General features: G+C 44.6%; 1 protein-coding gene across 8 annotated transcripts in view; it reads right to left on the bottom strand.

Moving 5' to 3' along the window:
• QTRT1 (queuine tRNA-ribosyltransferase catalytic subunit 1) overlaps nucleotides 1-15133 on the bottom strand; it is a 353595-nt gene that overhangs the window by 103819 nt on the left and 234643 nt on the right. For all 8 annotated transcript variants that reach the window (XR_012234469.1, XR_012234470.1, XM_073587543.1 and 5 more), the window contains exons 12-14: nucleotides 12699-12863; nucleotides 10282-10418; nucleotides 8108-8171 (exon numbers count right to left, since the gene is read on the bottom strand). Coding sequence is in view for 6 of the 8 variants with exons in the window: in XM_073587543.1 (XP_073443644.1) it covers nucleotides 8108-8171; nucleotides 10282-10418; nucleotides 12699-12863 (366 nt within the window). In the remaining 2 variants the exon portion in view is untranslated. The remainder of the gene's footprint in view (nucleotides 1-8107; nucleotides 8172-10281; nucleotides 10419-12698; nucleotides 12864-15133) is intronic.

Genomic DNA, 15133 nt, shown 5'->3' with positions numbered 1-15133 from the left:
GCTCGGTCGCCACACAGGTATTGCACCTTCTCCTAAGGTGTGGTGCCCCACCATCCAGGTAAGGTGGGAACTCCTTGCCACACTCCAACACCTGCATCCCACACACAGGATAGTTCAGCGGGGACACCTAGCAGCTCCAGGCTGGGGGTAGCAGAGCACCCTTCGTGGAACCCTGCTTCATAACACGAGATGTGCTGGGAGGTGGGTGGAGTTAGTATAAAAGAGAGGGAAAGGTTAGAATTACAGGTCAGTCTGGGGAGAGTCCCAGAGGGGTCAGTCTGACAGAAGGTCAGGCGAGAAGGAGTTCAGTTCTGAAGTTAAGTTTGTGTTCAGTTTAGAAAGAGTGCTGCAGCTGTCTCAGTGATCCGAGCCAGCTGGCACGGGAAGGAGAAGAGAAAGAGAAAGACATAGACCTGCAACCTAAGCTTCCATAAGAGAGAGAAGGAACAGCGCGGAATGAAGGAGAAAGAGAACAGAGAGGAGTTGTGGGTAGAGAGAGAGTACCCTGTATATAGGTTCTCAGCGCAAGGCCGGGGCCCGGTCCCCGAGGTTGTATGGACACTTATGGTTCTGCAGCAGACACCGGTGTAGTTGGCTGTAAGTGCACTACTCCCATCAAAGACTTGGGAAACAACAGCGACACGGATAGAGAGCCGGGATTCAGGAGAAGGGAATCCCCGAAGCACGCTACAGCTGTCTGTCATACAAGTGAGGTTCTAGGAACATCTGACAGGAGGAACTCCAGGGAACCACGGTACTGGAGATCTTCACACTAAAAGGCGCAATAGAGGAGTCGTTCAGGAAAGGCACATGTGGAGGAGTGTTGCAGAGGAGAACCCTGACTTGCCTGGAAGGTTGATTGAGTCTCTACCCCGGAGGACACGGCACGGAGGCAGGCACCACGAACTGTGAGTAAAGCTTTGAAACTGCAAGCCCTGGTGTCCTCCATTCATTCACGAACTATACTATCCATATTAACTATACTATTAACATCACCGCCATTGATATTGGGCGCCCAGGGCCACGGACCGGGTCACCGCTGCTGTGACACATTCCCCTGACACCGGCCCGGTACCGAGTACCCTGCTGCCCTGGGTGTGAGGGCGACCCAATTTTGGCATCACGAACAGGATGATGAGACCCGATGCCATCGGGTTCTGTGTGCCCGAAATTTGTGAAACTTTGTACTTTTGAAAATGTGCAGAAGACCAAATTTAATAGACTGTAAAATGGACATAGAAATGGCCGCTGGCGCGGAGAAGAAGGGCGTGAAGCGATGGGAGGTCCTAGGAAAAGACCGCGAAGAGTATTGGGCCTCCCCTGCCTGAATTACTATGTGACAGCGACATGGCCCACCCCCCGAGGGGTTCGCATACTGACTTGGTATGAAGGCGCGGGAAGAAGGCGCCGCCCCCGGAAGGAGGGGCAGAAGAAGCCAGTGGCAGGAAAGAGGACGAGGCAGGAAGATGAACGTCAGAACGCCATTTTGGAGAGTGAGGGAAGGAGGCCTGCGGAGCGCGGAGAAACGGATCTCCCTGGCGCCATGGCTGACGACTCCGACCCCGTCTCTGCGATGAACCGCCAGCAGCTGGAGGACGGAATCGCCCAGCTGACGTGCCACCTGCGACTGAGGCAGGAGACCTTATGTAGAGTGAGCAGGCCGCACGCCCCGGAGGGGCCTACAGCACTGGCACCCCTGAACTCGGTACCCTTGCCACCGGTACCTGTCACCGCTGCACCGGAGCAGAGACTACACCGTCAGGAGGCCCCAGGTACGTCTGATGTCCCAACAACTGGGAAGGCCCTGGGGTGTACCACGGTTGCAGCGGCTGGCCAGGTCGTGCTAGATCTGGTCTGGGACCGGGATACCAGCCCCTGGAGGGGACCACAAGTAGAAATCTAAATCTCGTTACCCAGAAGGGTTTGTTTGCACCAGTTGTGCCTTGTTTTGCCATCATGTTTTTCCGGTAGCACTTTTGTTGCCCTGTTTTTGACTGGCAGCATTTCTACAAATTTGAACTGAAGAGATCATAGACACTGATTGATCCGAACTCATTTTGTAAATAGTTTGCACCTCTTTAGGTGCCCCTTTCTTGGTTTTACATAAAGGAACACTTTGTGAAGATAGTATTTTACAGATATAGACACTTTGCGAAGATGATGTTTTTGAAAGGACACTTTGCGAAGAATGATGTCTACCTAAAAGGACACTGCAAGAGATCCCGGCTGGGAGCGGTGTCCAGCACCTCCAAGAACATGTACAATGTTTTATTGAAAAAGTATTTGATAATGTGTTTTATGAGAAAAGTTGATATTGAAGAAATGGCTTTTATGTAGTGAGAATTAGGAATGTCTGATATAGAGATGAACAATGTAGATGAAGAACTGATAGAGACAGGTGACAGACCAGGCATTTGAGGTCAGTGTCTCGCGTCTAGTAGAAAAAGAGAAGAATGAGAAAATAAAGTGACAAAAGTAATAAAGAAATGTGTTACAGAGAATAGCACTTTGAGAGTAAGAATTGCACTTAGATATTTGCACTGTTTAACATAGAATATAAGATAGAATTGTTGGTAACGTTCAAGATGAGTACCTCCTATATTAGGAAGCTTAGGATAATAAAAGTTATTTATGCAATATAAAATTTTTGTATGTTTCTCTGCTCTATGCTTTGTTTTCTTACAGCCGGCGGACATGCTGTGTTTAACGGGGGATATGTGGCGCCCGTGAGGCTCGGTCGCCACAAAGGTATTGCACCTTCTCCTAAGGTGTGGTGCCCCACCATCCAGGTAAGGTGGGAACTCCTTGCCACACTCCAACACCTGCATCCCACACACAGGATAGTTCAGCGGGGACACCTAGCAGCTCCAGGCTGGGGGTAGCAGAGCACCCTTCGTGGAACCCTGCTTCAGAACACGAGATGTGCTGGGAGGTGGGTGGAGTTAGTATAAAAGAGAGGGAAAGGTTAGAATTACAGATCAGTCTGGGGAGAGTCCCAGAGGGGTCAGTGTTATGAATGGGTCACTGAGGAGGAAAAAACCTAAACATGCTAAGCCCAGAAAAACCAGAGAGGTTGGTAACTATGCAGATTGCAGATCCCTGATCTTACCACACAACTAGAAGCAGCCGTGGAGCGTGCCTACGATGAACCTAGACGCCTCGTCACGGCCGGAGGACTAACTAAGCCTAAAGCAAGAAAAGGGAAAACTAACTGCCCCAGAGCAGACCCCAAAGGAATAGACAGCCCCCACACATGTATTGACTGTGAAACAAGATGAAAACACAAACACAGGTAGGAAAATAGGCTGAGCAAACGATGGGGCCCAAACTAACTAGAAAGGAGAGGAAAGGAAAGACACTGTCTGCAATCTGCAAAAAACCCTACAAAAATAATGTCCAACACTTCTGATAGGAAAAATAACCCTGAAATCACTAGACTTCTCCCACTATATCAGCACTCTGAGATATTCTGAGACAGAGCAAAAAGAGGCCAAATAAGGGACAAAAAGCAAATTGGCAAACACAGATAAATAAAAGTGGAAATAAAGCACAGCCCATGCCGGGGCTGGCTGACCACAAAAATCTGAATAAACCAACAAAGTCAAGTGTGAACATTAACAGAGAAACTTAGCTTGAGCAGACTGGAACAGAGCTGAGAACCAAGACCTGACCAGCAAGAAGTATCACCAGCAACTGAATAGGGTGTCAGCTGCCTTAAATCCAATCTGAGACTCCTGAAGTCCAATCATCATCATCATTCTCAGGTGGCAGATCACCACCGATCAAATCCGCCTCACTACCTTCTGTTACCACCAGAGGGAGTCTGGAAGGAGAACTTCCAACTGGTGAACCAGAGAATGAACTCACAACAGGTCAGTCTGACAGAAGATCAGGCGAGAAGGAGTTCAGTTCTGAAGTTAAGTTTGAGTTCAGTTTAGAAAGAGTGCTGCAGCTGTCTCAGTGATCTGAGCCATCTGGCACGGGAAGGAGAAGAGAAAGAGAAAGACGTAGACCTGCAACCTATGCTTCCATAAGAGAGAGAAGGAACAGCGCGGAATGAAGGAGAAAGAGAACAGAGAGGAGTTGTGGGTAGAGAGAGAGTACCCTGCCTATAGGTTCTCAGCGCAAGGCCGGGGCTCGGTCCCCAAGGTTGTATGGACACTTATGGTTCTGCAGCAGACACCGGTGGAGTAGTTGGCTGTCAATGCACTACTCCCATCAAAGACTTGGGACACAACAGCGTCACGGATAGAGAGCCGGGATTCAGGAGAAGGGAATCCCCGAAGCAGGCTACAGCTGTCTGTCATACAAGTGAGGTTCTAGGAACATCTGACAGGAGGAACTCCAGGGAACCACGGTACTGGAGATCTTCACATTAAAAGGCGCAATAGAGGAGTCGTTCAGGAAAGGCACAGGTGGAGGAGTGTTGGAGAGGAGAACCCTGACTTGCCCGCAAGGTTGATTGAGTCTCTACCCCGGAGGACACGGCACAGAGGCAGGCACCAGTGGGTACCACGAACTGTGAGTAAAGCTTTGAAACTGCAAGCCCTGGTGACCTCCATTCATTCGCCGCTAACACCTTCAGCACCGCTACATCTGGGTACTAGCATCTATACCATTCTGCGCCTCTCCTCATCCATTGCACCTGCACTGCCCTGGGACTACAGCTCCACCTGTGGGGAGCTACACCATCTTTGCTGCACCACACCATCAGTCTCAGTGGATCTGCATGCAGCATTGGCTTATCATCTCCCTTGCCAAACACCACGGGTGGCGTCACGAACTATACTATCCATATAAACTATACTATTAACATCACCGCCATTGATATTGGGCGCCCAGGGCCACGGACCGGGTCACCACTGCTGTGACACATTCCCCTGACACCGGCCCGGTACCGAGTACCCCGCTGCCCTGGGTGTGAGGGTGACCCATAGGGAGGTTAGCCACAGTGCCATGGGCTTTAAACTTCTTGATGACACTGCGCACGGTAGACATAAGAACATTCAGGTCTTTGGATATGGACTTGTAGCCTTAAGATTGCTCATGCTTCCTCACAATTTGGTTTCTCAAGTCCTCAGACAGTTCTTTGGTCTTCTTTCTTTTCTCCATGCTCAATGTGGTACACACAAGGACACAGGACAGCGGTTGAGTCAACTTTAATCCATGTCAACTGGCTGCAAGTGTGATTTAGTTATTGCCAACACCTGTTAGGTGCCACAGGTAAGTTACAGGTGCTGTTAATTACACAAATTAGAGAAGCATCACATGATTTTTCGAACAGTGCCAGTACTTTTGTCCACCCTCTTTTTTTTATGTTTGGTGTGGAATTATATCCAATTTGGCTTTAGGACAATTCTTTTTGTGCTTTTCCATTTAAGACAAAATAAATGAAGATAATAATAACAAAGAATTTGTGTAAGCAATCATTTTCAGGAAGAAACTGAGTATAATCTGACATAATTGCAGGAGTGTCAATACTTTTGGCCACAACTGTAGGTACAAGAACATAACTACTATAATACGGTCCTATGTACAAGAATATAGCTACTATAATACTGCTCCTATGTACAAGAATAAAGCTACTATAATACTGCTCCTATGTACAAGAATATAACTACTATAAGGCTAAGTTCACACGTAGCGGAACTCTCGCGGAAATTACCAAGAGAGTTCCGGAATTCCATACCGCGGAAAATCGCTTTTTAAAATCGCGCGATTTTCCCGTGGAAAAACTAGCATTTTGCAAGCGTAATTAGCAAGAATATAACTACTATAATACTGCTCCTATGTACAAGAATATAACTACTATAATACTGCTCCTATGTACAAGAATATAGCTACTATAATGCTGCCCCTATGTAGAAGAATATAACTACTATAATACTGCCCCTATATACAAGAATATAACTACTATAATACTGCTCCTATGTACAAGAACATAACTACTATAACACTGCTCTTATGTACAAGAATATAGCTACTATAATACTGCTCCTGTGTACAAGAATATAGCTACTATAATACTGTCCTATGTACAATAATATACCTACTATAATACTGCTCCTATGTACAAGAATATGACTACTATAATACTGCTCCTATGTACAAGAATATAACTACTATAATACTGCTCCTATGTACAAAAATATAACTACTATAATACTGCTCCTATGTACAAGAAAATAACTACTATAATACTGCCCCTATGTACAAGAATATAACTACTATAATACTGCTCCTGTGTACAAGAATATAGCTACTATAATACTGTCCTAAGTACAAGAATATATCTACTATAATACTGCTCCTATGTACAGGAATATAACTACTATAATACTGCTCCTAGGTACAAGAAAATAACTACTATAATACTGCCCCCTATGTACAAGAATATAACTACTATAATACTGCTCCTATGTACAAGAATATAGCTACTATAATACTGCCCCCTATGTACAAGACCATAACTACTATAATACTGCTCCTATGTGCAAGAATATAACTACTATAATACTGCTCCTATGTACAAGAATATAACTACTATAAGGCTAAGTTCACACGTAGCGGAACTCTCGCGGAAATTACCAAGAGAGTTCCGGAATTCCATACCGCGGAAAATCGCTTTTTAAAATCGCGCGATTTTCCCGTGGAAAAACTAGCATTTTGCAAGCGTAATTAGCAAGAATATAACTACTATAATACTGCTCCTATGTACAAGAATATAACTACTATAATACTGCTCCTATGTACAAGAATATAGCTACTATAATGCTGCCCCTATGTAGAAGAATATAACTACTATAATACTGCCCCTATATACAAGAATATAACTACTATAATACTGCTCCTATGTACAAGAACATAACTACTATAACACTGCTCTTATGTACAAGAATATAGCTACTATAATACTGCTCCTGTGTACAAGAATATAGCTACTATAATACTGTCCTATGTACAATAATATACCTACTATAATACTGCTCCTATGTACAAGAATATGACTACTATAATACTGCTCCTATGTACAAGAATATAACTACTATAATACTGCTCCTATGTACAAAAATATAACTACTATAATACTGCTCCTATGTACAAGAAAATAACTACTATAATACTGTCCTAAGTACAAGAATATATCTACTATAATACTGCTCCTATGTACAAGAATATAACTACTATAATACTGCTCCTAGGTACAAGAAAATAACTACTATAATACTGCCCCCTATGTACAAGAATATAACTACTATAATACTGCTCCTATGTACAAGAATATAGCTACTATAATACTGCCCCCTATGTACAAGACCATAACTACTATAATACTGCTCCTATGTGCAAGAATATAACTACTATAATACTGCTCCTATGTACAAGAATATAACTACTATAATAATGCTCCTATATACAAGAATATAGCTACTATAATACTGCCCCTATATACAAGAATATAACTACTATAATACTGCCCCTATGTACAAGAATATAACTACTATAATACTGCTCCTATGTACAAGAATATAGCTACTATAATACTGCTCCTGTGTACAAGAATATAACTACAATAATACTGCTCCTATGTACAAGAATATAAATACTATAATACTGCTCCTATGTACAAGAATATAGCTACTATAATACTGCTCCTGTGTACAAGAATATAACTACAATAATACTGCTCCCTATGTACAAGAATATAACTACTATAATACTGCTCCTATGGACAAGAATATAACTACTATAATACTGCTCCTATGTACAAGAATATAACTACTATAATACTGCCCCTATGTACAAGAATATAACTACTATAATACTGCTCCTATGTACAAGAATATAACTACTATAATACTGCTCCTATGTACAAGAATATAACTACTATAATACTACCCCCTATGTACAAGAATATAACTACTATAATACTACCCCCTATGTACAGGCTCCTATTTGTAAGATGTTTTGCTTCCTCGCCTCTACAATGAGCACATTATAACTTCCCTGGTTCGTAGCATCTTCCGTGTCACTGTGATGATTAATAGCCAAAAATCTCTATGATAACAATATAGTAGTATCCATCCCCAAACCCTCTCAGACGTACAGCTGCGATGCGGTCGGTTTCAAAGCGATTGCTGAGAATGAAGCAGGCTTCTGCGTCATCAATTCTATAAGAGTGTGAAAGGTAGAGAAAAAAAATGGTGGAGAAGAACGGGGAAAGAGGGGAGAAGCAAAAATAAACAGGAGAGGGTGTTAGTAATTGGTTATAGATGTCATAGGTTATGAATACAGAGGATTAGGAAACAGAGCTGGAAACTGGTCTCTTTCTCGTGGTGATCAGAAATATTTGCTATTGCACTGATGAGTGCTGATAAGGGAAAACAGGCTTCTTCTCTACATACAGGCAGACATTACTGCCAGTGCACCTTATAAACAAGAGACCTTAGAGGTAAGTTTTTCAGTCACAGAGCTTCAAAACTCCTTGCTTCTCTTTATACACTTCAAACAATAAAATCCTGCCTGATTGCAGTCACCCCTAGGGGGCGCTTCGGAGCGTCCTGCATACTGTATATATCACTCGTAATCTGTCAGCAGCATTTACTCCTTATCTTCCGACCATAAGAGATCTTTCTAAAGTTATATCCAACAGTCAGTTGTAACACGCATACCTTAAAGTGCTTTACAAAACTATATGCAAATGAAAGCTTAAGTGTCCAGTGGGTGTATCAGTAATGTAGAAGTGCCCTGGTCAATATTCACTAAGACTGCTCTGCTTATTGATGAGTATTTAACCAACAATATGGGGGGAGCAAGGTGTAGCAAGAGGGGGCTACATGTGATTCCGGGGAATAGGTACCAAGTAGCACGCCAACAATTCACTTTGACTTTTCCAGGTTATTTTTATACAGGGTTAGACCTATAAACTAAACCATTGGCCCCAGGTGAGGCTATGTCAGTGCTAGGCCATCCATGGGTTACACGAAATCAAGTGTGGTGCAAAGCAATTAATCTCGGTCTGCTCTTGAGATAAGAAATTCTGTTACACATCTAGCTCAGCTTGGCAGGGCTTCAACTCCTTCCCCTGTGGCCACTGCCCTCTGCTGTGCTCCACATCAAGTTTTACAAGTGGCCCATTGTGCTTCTATTACATCATCTGCCCGGGCCTATTAAGTCCCACTTAGACACACACTTGTGTCTTGCTATTAAGACTCCTAGTCCTGTTTGCTGAGCTCCTCCATCATCTCCCGGTCTGCATCTGCTTTGTGACCCTACATACTTGCTGCCTTCGTTGCTTCAGACTTTCCTCTCTGCACCTGTCCTCCTGTAGTCTCTAGTGTTCCAAGTCCTCACTCCACACGTGCTGTCCTACCTGCTACACCATTGCCTTAAATTCATGGGCCCACCCGGACCTGAGGCTTAGTGGATCCACGTAACTAGGTGAGCCTAAAAAATACAATTTGCACTACCTTAGTCCAGCGTCTAATCTGGGCTTCCATTGAAGACGGTCTTTGCTTCTGAAGACCAATCTCAACCTGGCATCTGCAACCTCAACCTTGCAACCTCAGCCCGGCATCTGGGGGCCTCTTGAGTCTACTAGGACCCATGATGTGAAGTTGTGTGCTCTAAATGACACCCAGGATGCAGTGTGCAGAGGTGAAGACCAGCTGCCACGGAAGACCAGACCACACCAGGCCAAGGGCAGCGTGAAGTCTAGCTGGTCTGTGCATGCACCTGTGCTAGGTTCTAGGTCAACAGACCGACGAACGCACAGACCAAAATTGGTCACTCTGCTCAAACATGGGTAGACGTTCTACACACACCTTATTTCCTAAGATATACACCATGTGTTGACTTTAGCCTTTAAACTAAAGGATCTAAGTTTTGAAAGATCTTTTCAGGTCACGGGAGATGGTAAAAGAGGTTTACAGGGTCAATCAGGTTCCCTTTAGGAAAATGTGTAAGTTGTATGCAGCAAGCTCCTATGCTCCCCCTAGTGGTGGCTGAACCGAAACAGAATTCTATCATTTAACTCTGTGAGTGTACAGAGGATGTGGGACTCTGCAGCAGAAAACTGGGGTCCGAGTGACACGACGACTAAGAAATGAATCATCACAGAAATGTGCACTGCACCTCTACCCCTCCGCCCCACTGAGACATCTCCTGCTGAGATTTATTATTAATCTCCAGCAGTAATAATTAGGTAAAAATTTCATAAAGATAATGAGTCCTCACAAGGGGGCGGAAAGTTCCATAACGGATATTTACTATAAGACGTACTTGGCTCTCATGAGATCCTGATCCTTCAGTGCGGAGCCCTGCAGGTAGATAACACGCTGGGACCACAGGGGAATCTGTAAGACTCTTCTTACTGGCAGATCCATTTCAGTGGGACACAGGAGGACGACGTAATGATCCTGCATGACATGAGGGATGTGCACATTATCCACAATAATGGATGTTTTTTTTAATGATCAATCATCATTTGGAAAGTTCTTGAAGTTAAACTTAATGGAATATGAGTTTTTCCAAGACTTCTGTCCTACTTTGCAAAAATATGGCTGTTTTTCTTCCAAAAACAGTTCCACTTACAGGGGCGAGCACAAAAATCATGGAGCTCCACAGTCCCACACACAGAATAATGGCAAAATAAAAAAAAAACTACTCGCCTCATCCCATTCCACCAATGCGCTGCTCCACTCTGTGCAAGAAGTGGATTCAAGCTCCAAGCAGCAGGCGACATCTAGTGATGTGATGTGCACAGAGACTCAGACATACAGCTGTATGGTGGAGCAGGGAGCCATGGGTTCCTTCCTCCACCATCCTGAGGATGCAGGAACCATTGAGATCAAGATGCCAGGAGGATGAGGATCTGCTCAGCACTGGGCACCTCCAACTCACGGGCCTCATAGTAGCCACGTGGTCTGCTGCAATTAGCAGTACATCGGCCCATGGGTTGAAGCTCAGCCTTATCCATTTCCATGGAGCTAAGCTGCAATACCCAATACAACCACTCAACAGGTGCAATACTGTTTTTGGGAAAAAAATAGCAATTTTTTTCAAATCCCATACAACTTCATCAGTTTGATCACTGGGTTCCCATGATCATGACCATCACACAGTAAAGGAGCAGTAATACCCCTGCAAGTAAAGCAACACTTCTTAATTTATACAACTAGGGCTTCAGATGTTTGTGATAATCGTTCCGATGTCGGATCGTAACTAATGGACTGGTCACACATCTGCAGACCCAAAAATGACTGCTTCATATCTTTCTATGAAGTTGTCATGCTCGGGTCAGATGATCGGCAACCAGTCCGTGCATTGTGATTCGACATGGGAGCGATCATCATGGACATCTGAAAGAGTCCAAACTGTGGCTCATCCACATTTATGACTAAGTCTGGTACTGCGACTCATTCCACTATGAGACTAAAGGCCCCCATAGACACTAGACTAAAATCGTCCAAACCAGTCAATATTGGTGAAATGTATATGGGGGCCTCCCAAGAGAAGAAGAATCCATCCAGCTGAATTCTAGTGGCTGATCCTTTTGTGTTCCGGGAGAGTCTGGGATACGTGCAGGAGTCTGGGGGACTCACAGGAGCCAAGGGGACGCGTAGGAGTTGGGGGAATGAGCAGGAGTCGGGGGGAAGTAACAGAACACGGGATACAGACAGGAGTTAGAGGGGATGCACAGGAGGCGGGGGAAGCTCAGGACTCATGAAAGGCACAGGAGTCAGAGATGCACAGGAGTCAAGGGTGCACAGGAGTCGAGGGGGGACGTGTAGGAGTTTGGAGGACGTATAGGAGTTGGGGGAATGTGCAGGAACCTGGAGGACGGGCAGGAGTCAGGAGGGATGCACAAGAGTTGGGGAGAGGCAAAGAACTTGGGAGATGTACACGAATCGGGGGATGCACAGGAGTCAGGGGACGCACAGGAGTCGGGGGGACGCACAGGAGTCGGGGAGAAGCGCAGGAGTAGGGAAAGCATGCAGGAGTCTGGCAGCAGCTCTTTGATAGAGAACACAGAACCACTCCTGTGTATGGGGGAAGTCTGGCAGCGTAACTAAAGTTTGTCTGACAGCTATCTCATGTACATGGGTAACTTAAACTGCGCTACCAGGTACAGTCACAGCTGTATGTATTGTGCTTTGCCTCTGTAAACAATGAAAAGGCTAAAGTGCAACTTCCCGTTTATTTCGCTGGAGTCCTGGCTGCTTTTTCCTGAAAACAGTGCCACTCCTGTGAACAGGTTATGGTTGGCATTGCAGTTCAGTTCCAGTCACTTCAACTGAGCTAAGCTGCAGTACCAGTCACAGCCTATGGATAGGTGTGGTACTGTAAGGAAGCAATTTCTAAAGACCACCTATAAGACCTTGGCTTCAGTGCTCCTGCGTGCACCAATTCCAGGCATATTGGCCGTTCCTGGTACTGAAACTCAGTCCCAGGTCCAGTAAATGGACTTCTGTACCAAGTACAGACCTGACTGTATGTCTGGTGCTGTGTCTATGTAAACAATGAAGGGACCGTTGGGACATCTTATTCCACTACCAAATAAAGCAGGCTGCAGCCAAATTCAGATTATATTGGAGTTTGGGAGGATTTTATTTGTATTTGTACTATTCGATTTTGGATCCGGTCTACATGTGAATTTCTAGTCGCACCCTTGCCCAGGACACATTCTCATTCCTCACCTGAAGTCGGGGATGCGCGTAGAATTCATTAAGAAAATCCATGAGAAGATCTATTTTTAGGGAACTGACACAAAGCACCACATGTTTCTCCGTCTGTGCGCGGTACCGGCTGTAGTTGCCTCCGGACTTCTGTCTCTCCATCCAGAGGAACACAAGCTGCTCGAACTAAAGCACAGAGACATGGCCATGTTAGGGACATCAGAGTCAGCAGACGGGTAACAGTATGATGGGGATAAACAGGAGCGGCAGGAACTTCACTTTCCAATATCATTTCACAGCAGAGGGATCCAGGCTGGGTGCTGAGACCCTCACCAATGGCTAAAATGAAGGAGGGAATGCAGGCACATACACCAGAAAACCAGAACTGTGTCACACAAAATAGCTAATAAATAACATTTTAGGGACCACATCACATTTGAGACGCCTACATGTCAGAAAACACCCAAAAGACACCATTGTAAAAACTGCACCCCTTAAAGCCCTCAAAACCACATTCAAGAAGTTCATTAACCCTTCAAGTGCTTCACAGGAATTAATGCAACGAGGAAGGGAAAAAAAAAAAGAACATTTAACTTTTTTTCACAAAAATTTTACTTTAGCCTCAATTTTTTTTTTATTTTCACAAGGGTAACAGAAGAAAATGGACCCCAAAATTTGTTATGCAATGTTTCCTGAGTACATTAATACCCCAAATGTGGGGGGAAAACTACCATTTTGGCGCACGGCAGGGTTCGGAAGGGAAGGAGCACCGTTTGACTTTTTGAACCCAAAAATGGCTGGAATCGAGAGCAGATGCCATGGCGTGTTTGGAGAGCCCCTGATGTGCCTAAACAGTGGAAACCCCTGACAAGTGACCCCATTTTGGAAACTAGACCCCTCAAAGAATGTATCTAGATGCGTAGTGAGCACCTTGAACCTCCAGGTGCTTCACAGAAGTTTATAACGTTGAACTGTGAAAATGGAAAAATTATTTTGCCCTAAATTTTTCAGGTTCCCCACCAGTAGCTGGAGAAAATGGACCATACAATTTGTTATGCAATTTCTTCTGAGTAAACTGATAACCCATATGTGGTCGAAAACTATTTTGGAGGCACAGTGCAATGCCCAGAAAGGAAGGCGCGTCATATTTAAGTACCGATTTTGCTGGAATGGTCTGTGCATACCAGAACAGAACTCCCCCCCATAAGTAACCCCATCTTACAAACCAAAATTCTCAATTAGTAGATCTAGAGGTGCAGTGAACATGTTGACACCATATGTGCCTCACAGAAATTTGCACCATTAGGCGGTAAGGAAAGAGTAATTTCATTTTTACCGCTAATATGTTCTTTTAGTCCCACATTTTAAATTTTTCTTTGGGTTAATAGGAAAAAAATGGCCCTCTCAGCTTATTGTGCAATTTCTCCTGAGTGCGCCAATACTCTACATGTAATCGGAAACTACTTTTGAGGCACAGCGCAATGCTCAGGGAAGAAGCGCCATATTATAGTGCAGATTTTACTGTTATGGTTTGCAGGTGCCATGACCCGCTGGAAGAGTCCCTGAGGTGCCAGAAAAGCAAAAGCCCCCAAAAGTGACCCCATTTTACAAAGTACATCTCTCAATGAATTCATCTAGGGGTGCAGTGATCATATTGACACCACGAGTGTTTCACAGAATTTTAAACCATTGGGCTGTGAAGAAAAAAATAATTACATTTTTATTACAAAAATGTTGTTTTAGCCCCAGAATTTATATTTTCATAATGGGCAAAAATGGCAACAAAATTTGTCACACAATTTCTGATGAACGTGGCAATACCCCTGTGGGGAGCTGGCCTTGGACTAAAGACTATTGGAACAATGCACATAGAGGGGAATCCACGACTCTAAGGGATGCAGACTTTTTCCAGCACGGAGCACTGTTTACATCAGTTTTATTGTTGTGGTTTATTAGAGATTTGCCTGCTCGTCAGTTTAAGGGGACAAATCTCTTGGGGAATGTGTTCAGCCTCTGGAATCTATGTTTACATTCAGTTAGCAGAGGAAGACGTGCGGGCTGGATTTTATGCATACATAAGGCCAGACACAAGATTGGTAATCTGGTAAAGCAATCATTCCTTTACTCTCGTTAATGTCTCAGGGGCCTCACGCCATTGTTCTCCCAGCCACTAGTCCCATTATGTGGATGCGGATAACGGACCCAGTGGAACTGTTACCACAAGAGGGCTAACTAGCAGTGCCAGGTGATGGGCTCAGCATCAGGAACATACCTCCACCAATGCACAGATAGCTTTGGGAGGGCGGGGGAGAAGTGTTCCCCATTGCCAGGTTCAATTCCAGGGAGGCAGGATTGGGATATTTAGGACCCTGATAAGGAAATGGGGGGAGTTGCTGGCTGGAGCTGGATACACGTGCTATTGTCGTGGTATCCGTCATATGAAGGAACATAGACTG

Source organism: Dendrobates tinctorius, unplaced genomic scaffold (assembly GCF_039654945.1).
Source record: "Dendrobates tinctorius isolate UK_male_01 unplaced genomic scaffold, ASM3965494v1 ptg000099l, whole genome shotgun sequence".
NCBI classification, from domain to species: domain Eukaryota; kingdom Metazoa; phylum Chordata; class Amphibia; order Anura; family Dendrobatidae; genus Dendrobates; species Dendrobates tinctorius.
The sequence above is the reverse complement of the archived record's forward strand: the minus strand, read 5'-3'. Positions and strand labels throughout refer to the sequence as shown.